The sequence below is a fragment of the Aspergillus nomiae genome, assembly GCF_001204775.2.
Source record: "Aspergillus nomiae NRRL 13137 chromosome Unknown contig00279, whole genome shotgun sequence".
Lineage (NCBI taxonomy): Eukaryota > Fungi > Ascomycota > Eurotiomycetes > Eurotiales > Aspergillaceae > Aspergillus > Aspergillus nomiae.
In genome coordinates, this window is record NW_015378334.1 from 31,340 (window position 1) to 43,058 (window position 11,719).

The 11,719-nt window shown below is 50.3% G+C and overlaps 5 protein-coding genes across 5 annotated transcripts; 3 read left to right on the plus strand and 2 right to left on the minus strand.

Annotated features, from left to right (window-relative positions):
• Nucleotides 1-2: 2 nt before the first annotated feature.
• Nucleotides 3-1,675, plus strand: ANOM_008792 (SAGA-associated factor 29 family protein; the record flags this gene model as incomplete). Its single annotated transcript, XM_015554048.1, has 4 exons — nt 3-344; nt 398-563; nt 809-1,334; nt 1,393-1,675. The coding sequence occupies 4 exons, from the start codon at nt 3-5 to the stop codon at nt 1,673-1,675; spliced, it is 1,317 nt and encodes a 438-aa protein (XP_015404204.1).
• Nucleotides 1,676-2,771: 1,096 nt separating this feature from the next.
• On the plus strand, nt 2,772-6,644 carry ANOM_008793 (uncharacterized protein; the record flags this gene model as incomplete). Its single annotated transcript, XM_015554049.1, has 3 exons — nt 2,772-3,980; nt 4,884-5,409; nt 5,467-6,644. The coding sequence occupies 3 exons, from the start codon at nt 2,772-2,774 to the stop codon at nt 6,642-6,644; spliced, it is 2,913 nt and encodes a 970-aa protein (XP_015404203.1).
• A 650-nt stretch (nt 6,645-7,294) lies between these two features.
• ANOM_008794 (NAD(P)-dependent oxidoreductase) lies at nt 7,295-8,468 on the minus strand (the record flags this gene model as incomplete). Its single annotated transcript, XM_015554050.1, has 5 exons — nt 7,295-7,553; nt 7,609-7,746; nt 7,828-8,159; nt 8,208-8,396; nt 8,451-8,468. 5 exons carry the CDS (start codon nt 8,466-8,468, stop codon nt 7,295-7,297), a joined length of 936 nt encoding a protein of 311 aa, XP_015404215.1.
• Nucleotides 8,469-9,154: 686 nt separating this feature from the next.
• Nucleotides 9,155-10,927, plus strand: ANOM_008795 (actin-related protein 2; the record flags this gene model as incomplete). The annotated part of the gene is made up of 7 exons (XM_015554051.1): nt 9,155-9,173; nt 9,246-9,292; nt 9,364-9,507; nt 9,585-9,810; nt 9,868-10,433; nt 10,483-10,560; nt 10,628-10,927. The coding sequence occupies 7 exons, from the start codon at nt 9,155-9,157 to the stop codon at nt 10,712-10,714; spliced, it is 1,167 nt and encodes a 388-aa protein (XP_015404208.1). The 3' UTR covers nt 10,715-10,927.
• A 502-nt stretch (nt 10,928-11,429) lies between these two features.
• ANOM_008796 (uncharacterized protein) lies at nt 11,430-11,684 on the minus strand (the record flags this gene model as incomplete). Its single annotated transcript, XM_015554052.1, has 1 exon — nt 11,430-11,684. A coding segment is annotated over one exon (255 nt), but the record flags the coding sequence as incomplete, so codon positions are not given.
• Between the last annotated feature and the right edge of the window lie 35 nt (nt 11,685-11,719).

The window sequence follows — 11,719 nt, forward strand, 5'->3', positions numbered from 1 at the left end:
AAATGGGCACCGCCAATGGCGGCGTGCATTGGCCAGCCAAGCGCTTACCGCTTAACCGTGATGGGAACTCCGCCAGCGATAGCCGCCAGGTCGGGGAACCATTATCGTCTCCGCGCCAGCTCGAGCCAGGCGAGCACCCTACTGAAGAGACTCCAAGCTCGCCTCTGAGCTCCTTTAGTCGCCCGCACGACCTCCGGCAGGGTGCGGCTCGTGGCACGCGAAGTGCACGTCGCAAAGAGATTGTCTCCGCTTTTTCCTGGGAGGCCTTGAGTATCGAGAAAGCTAGAACCGGGGAGCTTGCGATCTCGTCCGGAAACAGTAAAGGTCCGCAACAGCGCCCAATTGTTGCTGCACGTCCCAGTACACCTCCGTCCAACATGTCACGGAACCGTCCTAGGGGCCCTCCGCTCCTAGAGACAATGGTCTGGCGGCCAATGAGGAAACTGATATGTGGAATAAGATCCTACAGGATTTACGAAAGGCAAAGGAGAAGAATGATAAACAGAAGTCATTAGCCGAGCAGATCTCTGCCTTGAATGAGAAGATTGGCAAAGATGGTGGGAGTGAGTACCTTCCTCTGTTATCCCTCTTTATTTCCTTTTCCTTTTTCTTTTTTGCTCTACATCGGCTGTCTGAAGAAATGGAGTATACCTGGGTCTCCGCTATCATGACCCGGCCCCTTGGCGTTGAGATGATATCATGCTATCAAGAATCATGGCAGCATGAACTCTCTCAGTCCATCCAGCTATGCCCTATGGGCTTGCTAGATCATATTCAGTAGCTAGCACATGCTAATCGTCATCCGCAGAGCCAAGTCTACATGAACATAACCAGCTGGACAGCCTATACCGGCAAATGCTTAAACTTTGCGAAGATGAGAGGGCCATTCTTCAAGATGAGCCGAGTGATGTGATCAAGAACTTGGGCCTTCTGACTGCACTTCGTCAGGCATCTGAAGCAGAGGCGCCACTTAACCGTGCGGCTGCTCTTGGGAAATCTCGTAAGAAGAGAAATGACGTGGATGGTTCAGCTACGGACTCACCGGGGCCTTCGGGTGCCTCCCTGCCGGACAAAGCTGGTCGTATTAAGGGAGGCATCCAACGTGGCTCCAGTGTATCCAGCAATCAGGCTCGTGACAGCCGTGATAGCCGAGATGTCCACGTCAAAGTGGAGGAAGGGACGGAAGGCACCAAGGGTACACTCGCAGAGCGCAATGGGCATTTGGTGGTTGGGGCCGAAGTAGTCTTCAAGCATAACAAGAACAAGCAAGGGGTCGAAGGTGAGGGGATCCAGTGCATCATCAAAGGGATATCTGGAGATGGACATAAGAAGCGGTATGGCATGACGACCCCGGGCGTCCTTACCTCTCAACTAACCGATCATCCTTTCAAGGTATGATGTACAGGATCCTGAGCCGAATGAAAATGGCGAACAGGGAGCGGTTTACAAAACTACCGCTGCGTCTTTGATCCCAATACCACAAGTTGGCTCGACATTACCAAGTTTTTCGGTAGGAAAACAAGTTCTGGCTCGATACCCGGATACTACGACGTTCTACCGGGCGGAAGTGATGGGCTCCAGAAAGGACACTTACCGCCTCAAATTTGAAGGCGAGGAAGATGACAAGGAGATGGAAGTGGACCGTAGGTTTGTCCTTGATATTCCTGGAAAGTAAAGGAAGCAGAGAGATACCAAAGGCTACACAAACAAGAAGAGAGAGAGAAAAGAAAAAAAAAAAAAAAAAAGGAAAAAGGAAAAAGAGCGAACACGACAACAAATACTGCATATTGGAATCCCGAGTATTCGGTGATTATGATGATACCCTTTGAACTAAATTGATACAAATTTAAGGAAGGAGTCTTGGATGGAATCGAAGCGTCCTCGCAATTGATGGTTGATTGGGCCAGCTTAGGATAGTACTACTAGGGCCTAGAAATCAATGGTCTTGACTGACTTGACTAGTTTCGCTAAGCTCAGGCATTCTATGCATCAGTATGGCCAGCGCAAAGCTTGATCCCTCTAAGGTCGGCGAAGCAAGTAGATCATAATTCAGATACTCTTGCGAAATAAGTCCGATGGGGGTATCATGTTCCAATAGGACGCCGATCTTAAGGCGGGATGTCTTAATTTCAATGGAAATTCTTCAGGATATGGCAATCTGTTAGGTAATAAGTGTATACGGCGTAGAAACGAATAGAGCATTCGACCGATAAAGCCCGGTCTATCTTCTAACCGCGATAAGATGGGACTTCCACGATCAAATGCGATCGTCAATTGAGCTGTTAGCGAGGGGTGGGATGGAAAATATCTGAAGTCGTTGAAACCGGGGAAGCAATAGAATCAAATAACAGTTGGAAATTTTTGGGTCAAAGAAAACTTTTGGGATACAGAAACTTTTTGAGGCAAGGAAAAATGGGGATCTAACATCATATCATTGGATGTGAGTCTGGATTCTGGAAGGGCACCTGACTAATGCAAACCGTAAGGCCTGACTAATGGAAAACCTGAGTCAGCCATGCCAAACCCTCCCCCGCCCCAATGCGCCGCCAAGTGCTGTGTCATTCCTGCGGATCCGAGGGAGATATATGCATGGCAATGTGATCATACTCGGTACAATTGACTGACCTTCTGGAGCATGCGCCTGTTCTCACATTGGATTAACCACTGACCGCATTCTGTTATCTATTGACATCATACCCATCATATGTATATGGTCGCTTAAGCACTGTTCTTCTCACCCTGATTCCGCAATCGCATTACTCGTGTCTGCCATGTCGAACTTACCATCTCACGCCTCGCCGGCATTCACGGCGCAGGACTCTTCCTCTCATCAAGTTATCGATGATATACCTCTGGACTCTACCTCTGTGGCTACACCATCATTGAACAGCAGAATAGGCGAGCTCCGTGGTGATGCCTCAAATCAACCTGACGCCACAGAGCACACCCGAGGCGATGTCACCCCCGCAGTGCCTGCCTCTCTCCTCTCCCCTTCCTTCACCCCCCCAGCAACACCAGGTGGTACGCTAAACCACGCGCAATTACTTCAGCAGACTTCACAACCCACGCACACCAAACCCCCTAAGCTCCTCTCCTGCCTTCCAAATGTCGAATGTATTGTTCGCGCACGGATCCCGACCACCAATGGGGCCGAGATGTTCCTTCACCTCTACCACAATGACTTAGACAACAAAGAGCATCTAGCAATTGTGTTCGGAAACAGTATTCGATCCCGAAGTCTGGACGCAGTCCGTCCGGGGGAAACAGAAATGGACCGAATGATCCGTGGGGCATACATCGGTACCCTCCGTCCCGGCCGAGTTAGCAGTTGGCATGATAGTACCGCAAATACCGAGGGCGCTTCTAGTGGACAAGGGCGGAGTACCCCAAGTCACCCTAGTTCGTCACAGACACCCGAGTTAGCGCAGAGTAACACAAATCAAGCGCCGCTGGTTAGGATCCATTCGGAATGTTACACCGGCGAAACGGCATGGTCCGCGCGCTGTGATTGTGGTGAACAGCTCGACGAGGCGGCTCGATTGATGTCTCTCCCGATGGAAACTTTGAATGAGGCGGCATCCCAGCAAGCATTATCGGTGCCTTCGAATGCATCTGGCGGCGTGATCATTTACCTCCGCCAAGAAGGCCGCGGGATCGGCCTCGGAGAAAAGCTCAAAGCGTATAATCTTCAAGACCTTGGATCGGATACCGTCGAAGCCAATCTACTCCTTCGACATCCTGCAGATGCCAGAAGCTACGGTCTTGCCACAGCGATGTTGGCGGATCTCGGTCTCGGTGTTGATTCCAACCCACATGGAATCCGCCTACTGACAAACAACCCGGACAAGATCCGGGCGGTTGAGGGACCGAATCGGGAAGTAGTTGTGAAGGAGCGAGTACCGATGGTGCCCTTGGCCTGGCGAACCGGCGGGAAGATGGGAATTACGAGTTCTGAAGTCGAAGGCTACTTGCGGACAAAGGTCGGTTTCCCCCCCACTGATCCTGATGCGTGGAGTACTAACATGGCGAACAACACAATAGATTTCGAAGATGGGTCACATGCTCCAATAAAGGATCCAAGTTCACCATTCTTCTTTGCTTTCATGCCTTGCACGATTTTCCCCATGAGTTTTACGTGGAGGTACTGTTCCTTCGATGCTTTTGCTGCTTTGCTGTATAAAAGGCTCTATTCGGATTGCTTGTCGTATCTGCGGTGCTGTATATCTCTCATCTTTTCCTATTCTCTATACGATCATTATACCTAGTGTTACGTCGGACTACGTCTTGGGCATTATGAGATATTACTAGATTGGGCATTGTCTGTGATGCGTTACCGGGGTTTGGGAGTGGCCGTTCGAGCTTTTGGGCTTGCCATATACAAAGTTAATACATTTTTGGTATCGTAAACTTAAAAAGAGACCAAGCAGGCAAATTGTCATGTGAAGGTTCCGGGGTACAACTTGTATGACTCCTACAGTCGGTTTAGGCTGTGGTTTTGATTTTAATTTTCCCATCGGACGGTCGATCGGGAACGCCACTGCCGGCACTCTTCAGCGGGCGAGATCAAATCAATTACGACAATTAATTTGTCTCGATAATCCTGGCGGCATTCTTGAGGTGACATCGACAAGGGTTCGAACGATAAAGTTCAGCGGGACTCCACTTGTTCCAGACTCGTTCGTAGTCATGCCCCGAAACGTTGTCGGCTGAAAAAGTATCGTTCTTCTTCTTCTTCTCACACCACGCCATTTCTTTTCCTTTTACGACGTCGATGCTGATCCCTTCTGAGCTTTTGATGATCCCAGGTACTATCCTGGATACTCCTGTCTGAATCCTCCCGGCCGTCTTGAATGGCCCTGACGTTCCGATAACCACGTGAGAAGGAGGTCATGGCCAATCGCCTGCCTCCTCTGAATGATGTGGCCCCTTCCGCGGCCCTCAACTCTACTTCCTCGGGAACCCGTGAGACTCCAGTCGCGACCGACCCCGTCAACTTGGACTCGGAATATGTGAAACTGGAAGATTCACCGACACCATCCGCATTGACGTCCGCGGATGCAGATGCAGAAACACCGGCGCCAGACACTGGCGGGCCTGCGGGGCGGAAACGCAAGTTGAATAGTAGTTCCGCACGAGGTGTAGCCAATCTCACTCCCGAGCAGTTGGCGAAGAAACGAGCCAACGACCGGCAGGCTCAACGGGCAATTCGTGAGAGGACTAAAGCTCATATAGATTCGCTGGAACACCGCGTCCGCGAGCTCTCTTCCCAGAAGCCATTTTTGGATCTCCAGGCGGCGCTGAAGCAGAATGAAGCCATTCAAGCCGAGAACCGCGACATCAAACAGGCATTGAAGGCGATCATGGACGTCATTCAGCCTCTAGTCGGGAAGCACGAAGCGTCTAGTGCTAGTAAGTCTGGCCCCTGGTGCCGTAAAACTACCCACCCATGTTCTCAGGGATCATTAGAGCTAAATAGGCGCTCCCAGATCCTCCCGCCGCTGCAGCCGCTTCCTCGGGCACGCATTCGGCCCCCCTTTGTCTACAGCACTACCATTTGCAAAACCAGTTGCTTCGGTGACACCAGGCCCACCAATGTCGACCATTCTTACTCCGAAGCTTCCGCGAGAATCGAAACGCCGTCATCCACACACTCGGCGCCTTTGTTAGGCACCATCCGGCGCGAAAGCGCCACAAATGGGGCATCGGCTTCGTTTCGCATTGCGTTTGACTATCAGCGGCATAATATGACGCATGGGTTGGATTTTGGGAACGATGAAAGGATGGCCTTTAACTTTCTACTGGATGCATCACAACAAGTTCCGAAAGTGGAGGGCTTCCGTCGCTCGCCGGGAAACTTCCGAGCGGCCCCAATGAACGCTCCTCCGGCCTACCCATCGCCGATCCACGGATCCATGGCGGAGCACTCTCTGCCCGCCTACATGACGCCAATCCGAAACATTACACCAACCTGCACGCTGGATGCCATCCTGTTGGACTTTCTCCACCATCGGCAGCGCGAAGCAGCCTCGGGGGTCCCCCAGCAAAAGCTAGTGGGGCCTCCTTATCCCAGTGTCTCCTCCCTGCTCAACCCAGAAAAAGGCGCTTACTCACACCCGTTGTCGAAGGTGTTCACTGATATCCTGCGCACATTTCCAGATATTTCCTCCCTTCCGGAGCAAGTAGCTGTCTTATATGTCATGTTCCTTCTCATGCGATGGCAGATCTACCCAACGGCTGAAAATTATGATCGGCTACCAGAATGGTCGACTCCGCGCCCATCGCAACTTTTAACGCCACACCCCGCCTGGATTGATTACTTGCCGTGGCCACGGATGCGCGATCGCGTCGTGATGGCACACCAGGACTACCCTTTTGACAATTGGTTTATACCATTTACGCGTACACTGTCAGTCAACTGGCCATATGAGGAAACCGATTGTCTTTTGTCGACGGGAGATAACGATGAATTGATCATCAACCCCGTCTTTGAAAGGCATCTACGCAACCTCAACAATTGGAGTCTCGGCCCTGCATTTGCGGAAGCGTATCCGTCCTTGGCTGACACAGCCAGAATTAAGAACCAGCCTAACCGTATCTTCGGTACGGGCCAATCTTCACCGAGCAGCCACCGTATAGACAGATAGTCGGGTGGAATTTCGTTATATATATATATGTTTGACCAATTCCGGTCACAAGGCTCAGGCGGGGGTATCCATTTTTGAGACTATCCTCTATACATTCTCTAGGCGTCTCCTTGTCTTTCGTCCTTCGTTTCGGTTTTGGGTTTTCCTTTTCGGTGATTCTTGTCCCTAACTCTTTCCTCTACCATGTTTGGCATGCCACTCGGATACTTACCACACAACTGCCTGAAAAATGGTAGAAGTTTTCCGAATTATGCTGGCTATACAGTGTATGGAGGAACGGTAAACATACTGACCCTTGGGATATAGCATCGTAACAATAGAACTTCTGAACACGATAGCCTCATCCGCTTCATGTTCTGAAAGATCGGCTTTAGGATCCTCCTGAGTTGTCGGGAAACACCCGACGTAGATCTAGAATTAGTGCCATATACTAGAGACTGCAGCAGCAGCAGCAGCAGTTAGACCTCGAAGTATAGATAGTCAAATCCAAATGGAACTGTGTTTTATTTGATCCCGCCTTGTCTCGTCTCCATTGCACCTCGTAGTAATGGAAGCCAGGGAGCCATTTCCCATATTTACGTGGCGCTCAAAAATTAATCTAATGTCCGAATGATAAATGAATCCATCTCTTCCATGGGCCAATCCCAACTTCACTCCTTCCGACTCTTCTCATTCCAGAAAGCCATTCCCGCCTTCTGACGCAAAACGCCGTACATTGAGCTGCTATCCAGACACTCGCCAGCATACTCCCTCGCAGCCACCATGTTCTCATGCGCGACCTTCAGACCGGGAAGCTCAACATTATGCTCCTTCGCCATGGCAAATGCATGGTTCGCATCCTTAATAGCAAGGGACACACCGAACCCAGGCCGAGATTCCAACGGCGGCGCATAGGCACCGGTCGTCAATCTGTAACTCGTCAGTGATGTACCCAACATAAAGCAGAGATTTTAAACTACGCCACCTTTTCGAATATCCACCAGCCACGGCGCCAAAAGCTTCCCCGATGAGCTCTTCCATCGGACCAGTGCCGAGTCCAGTACGCTCGGCGAAAACCTGGGCTTCTCCGACAGCTTCCATCATATTAACGGTGACGATATTACTGATAATCATCAGTATTGCTCCCTTAGCGCGTAAAAGCGAAGAAAAAAAAAAAAAAAAGGGAGTAGAAGGTATCTCATACCCAGCAATTTTCAAAAGCGAAGACTTAGTCGCATCCTCACCACAATCAATAACCTTGCGACCCATAACATCCTGAATCAACGGTTTCACCACCTCCGAGGCCTTCTTCGGCCCGGCAAGGGCAAAGACGAGCTTCCCATCCACCGCGATCGGATTGCCGCCGAACACAGGTGCCGCCAGGAAAGACGCTTGCTGTTCTCTCAGTTTGGAGACCGTTAGACCCACCGTTTCGGGGTGGACGGTCGAGCAGTCTACGAAGATCTTGTCGCGGAGAGAGTGTCCGGATCCAATGGCGGATGCGATTAGTTGTTGGAGGACTGTGTCGTTGGAGACCTTTTTCGTGTTAGTTCTATGGAATGCGATTGTTTTAGCTGTACGCACCATGGTGAAGATGATCCCGCATTGACCGACTAGTTTGGCGAAGCTGGTCTCTGGGGTCGCACCTAGGGTTTTGAGAGGGTCACCGCGTGCCATGGTCCGGTTCGAGTAGATTAGATTCATGGCGTTCTTGGTCGCCAGGTGTCTTTGGAGATTGGAGGCCATGGCTAGGCCCATGGAGCCTAGGCCATACTGTTTGTATAGGTTAGTAACATTGCTGTTTAGTGGTTCTTGGGCTGATCATACCCAGCCGATGCGAGTCATGTTTGATGGTACAATTGGCTCTAGAGTTAAGGATGGTTGTGAGAGATATGAGAGGTTATGAGCTACGAGAAGGGAGTAGATGCTTGTTGTTGTTCTTAACGATAATCGATAACCGGGCGGTCCCGATACCGGGCGGACAACTGCGACAGGGTTGTTCTAGTCATTTACCATGAGAATGGGTTGACTGACCGGCCATGATTATAGACGTCCATCGTATACTATGTTAAGCGGTTATACATGGAATTCTCACCTCCATCAATCATCATTGTGAGGATTCTGGCATTGTCTAATGCTGGATGTTGAGAGCCGAGGTGGCCCTTAGTCCACAACCAAGAAACATTTTGCTTATTTGGTCCTGCGGAACAATTCGTTATACTCAGTTTACAATCGTGGCTGATAAAGTGGTTTAGTAGTAGTATGATGTTCTGTGGAGGTGAGCTCGTCGGAGTTAACAGTCCCCAGACATCGGGCGTTCAGGCACCCAGGCATTCCACTCACGGGCAACAGTGACGACGACTGACTTGACTGCACCGCCAGTCCGTAACGTTGCTCGTTCTCCTTCCCCTCATATTCTCTATCAACTCCCCCAGGTTTTCCCCCCACTCCTGACCACATCCTCATGATTGCGTTTGTTTGTCACTTTGGAATTGTTTAAGCATTTATTTTTGTAATTCGCATCCAACACCATGGCGGAGATGCCCATTGGTAAGCTTGATCCTCCGCTCCTGACAGCTCCTGCCTGGTGCTCCCGTCCCGTCAACTAACCCATGCCTTCAGTGCTCGACGGAGGAACCGGTTTCCTCAAGGTCGGATATGCTGCGCAGGTATGCTTTCTACTGGCACGATCTATATAATATTCAAAGGGCGATTTGTTTACTTGGTTGCTGTCCGTTAGAACTTCCCCGAGCATCAGTTCCCCTCAATAGTGGGGCGGCCCATACTGCGAACTGAGGAACAGGCTGGCGACATTGTTGTCAAGGATATTATGTGCGGAGATGAAGCTGCCGCTGCCAGATCAATGCTTCAGATCAGCTATCCTGTACGTCCCCTCCTTGCGGCTCGTTGTCGCTCTCTGCTTGTGCGCCTCCAAGTTGCTGAATCGTGTCCAATGGATAGATGGAGAATGGAATAGTGAAAAACTGGGATGACATGCAACATCTATGGAACTATACCTTTTATGAGAAGTTGGGCATTGATCCCACCGGTCGCAAAATCCTTCTTACCGAACCCCCCATGAATCCCTTAAAGAACCGCGAGAAGATGGCTGAGGTTATGCTGGAAGGCTACAACTTCGGTGGTGTATATGTCGCTATTCAAGCTGTGCTTGCACTATACGCCCAGGGTATGTACTAGGACTCCCTTTGACTTGGGAGCGTAAGAACCTCATATGGTCTACTAGGTCTCAGCAGCGGTGTGGTTGTCGACTCCGGTGATGGTGTCACGCACATTATCCCGGTATACGAATCTACAGTTCTGAATCACCATATCCGTCGATTGGATGTCGCGGGCCGTGATGTCACCCGCAACATGATCGCCCTCCTCCTTCGCCGCGGTTATGCCCTGAACCGTACGGCCGACTTCGAGACGGTGCGCCAGATCAAGGAGAAGCTTTGCTACGTTTCTTATGATTTGGAGTTGGACAAACAGCTCTCGGAGGATACAACTGTTCTTGTCGAGTCCTACACCCTCCCCGACGGTCGGGTCATCCGTGTAGGAAGTGAGCGTTTCGAGGCTCCCGAGTGTCTCTTCCAGCCGCACCTGGTGGACGTGGATCAGCCCGGTATCGCCGAAATGCTCTTCAACACCATCCAGGGCGCCGATGTGGATGTTCGCTCCAGCTTGTACAAGGCTATCGTGCTCAGTGGAGGAAGCAGCATGTACCCTGGTCTGCCATCACGACTGGAGAAGGAGCTGAAGCAGCTGTGGCTCACACGTGTATTGCACGGAGACCCGGAGAGGCTGAACGTATGTTTAATAATATCCGTCACGGAGATATACGCTAACTCTAGTCTAGAAATTCAAGGTGCGGATTGAGGATCCGCCAAGACGGAGACACATGGTCTTCCTGGGCGGTGCTGTCCTTGCTAACCTGGTAAGAGCTTGAGCCCTATCCACACTTATACACAGCTTGAAACTCTGGTCATCTAACTATCTCTCAGATCGCCGACAAGGAGGATATGTGGGTCAGCAAACAAGAATGGCAAGAACAGGGTGCTCGTGCCCTGGAGAAGCTTGGACCCAGATAAACGTAAAACCGTTGTTCACCTCTTTCTCCCCCCATTTTCCTAATCTATTTAAACACCTTCCTTACTGCCCATGTACAGCATCCTCTTATCTCTGGGAGATCGCCCTTGATGTTCATGTCATATAGGGATCTAAGGACAGCGTGCACTGCGCCCTACATTTCCTGTTCTTGTACCTAGTATAGAGAAACCAAGCCAACTTGATCGACCCTGCGGAGCCTTTGCACAGATGCCCCCGCACCCCATCGTCGAATGTAGAGAAGTAGTATGTATATTGCATAGTTTGCACCCCCCGGCAAGGGAGAGAGATGTGTCAAGTAGAGAAGTTTCAAAACTCCCCTACTCCTATACCCCGAACACAGCACTGTATCCCATAACCAACAAGAAAGGAACCAAAAGTACAAGACCAAGAATGAAAGTAAAAATGTACATTGACCAAATAAAAAAAAAATAAAAATAAAAATAGGGGAAACCACGAACACTCTAAATCAACACCGCCATGTAACAAAAAAGACAGTGACCAATTCTATAATATAACTCAAGCAATGAATGGTAATAAACATATAAAAAGAAAGTAAGAAAGGAAGGTAAAGGTAAGATATAAACAGACCCGGGGCTTTTCAGGGGAAAAAAAAAGATCCGAAATGGTAAGCAACGAGTAACATTACCGGATGATGGATCCGGTTAATTAACGAGATAGATATCAACTGAATTCTAGTCGTCGCTGTCGGATTCGACTTGTTCGTTTTCGATGGACTTTTTCCTCTCCTCGTTCATTTCGCGGTAGGTACTCCAGCTGAGCAGGAAGAAGGCTGCGATGATGAGGATGCCGCCGATGATGGAGGATTTGGAGAGGGGTTGGCCGGTTCGGAGCCAGTCGACGATGGCGACGAGGAAGATGGTGAGGAGAGAGGCGACGGAGGAGAGGACCGGGGAGGTGAGGGAGATGAGGACTAGGAAGGATCCCGAGAAGGCTGTTTAGATGGAGTGAACGCATGGTCAGTTTAG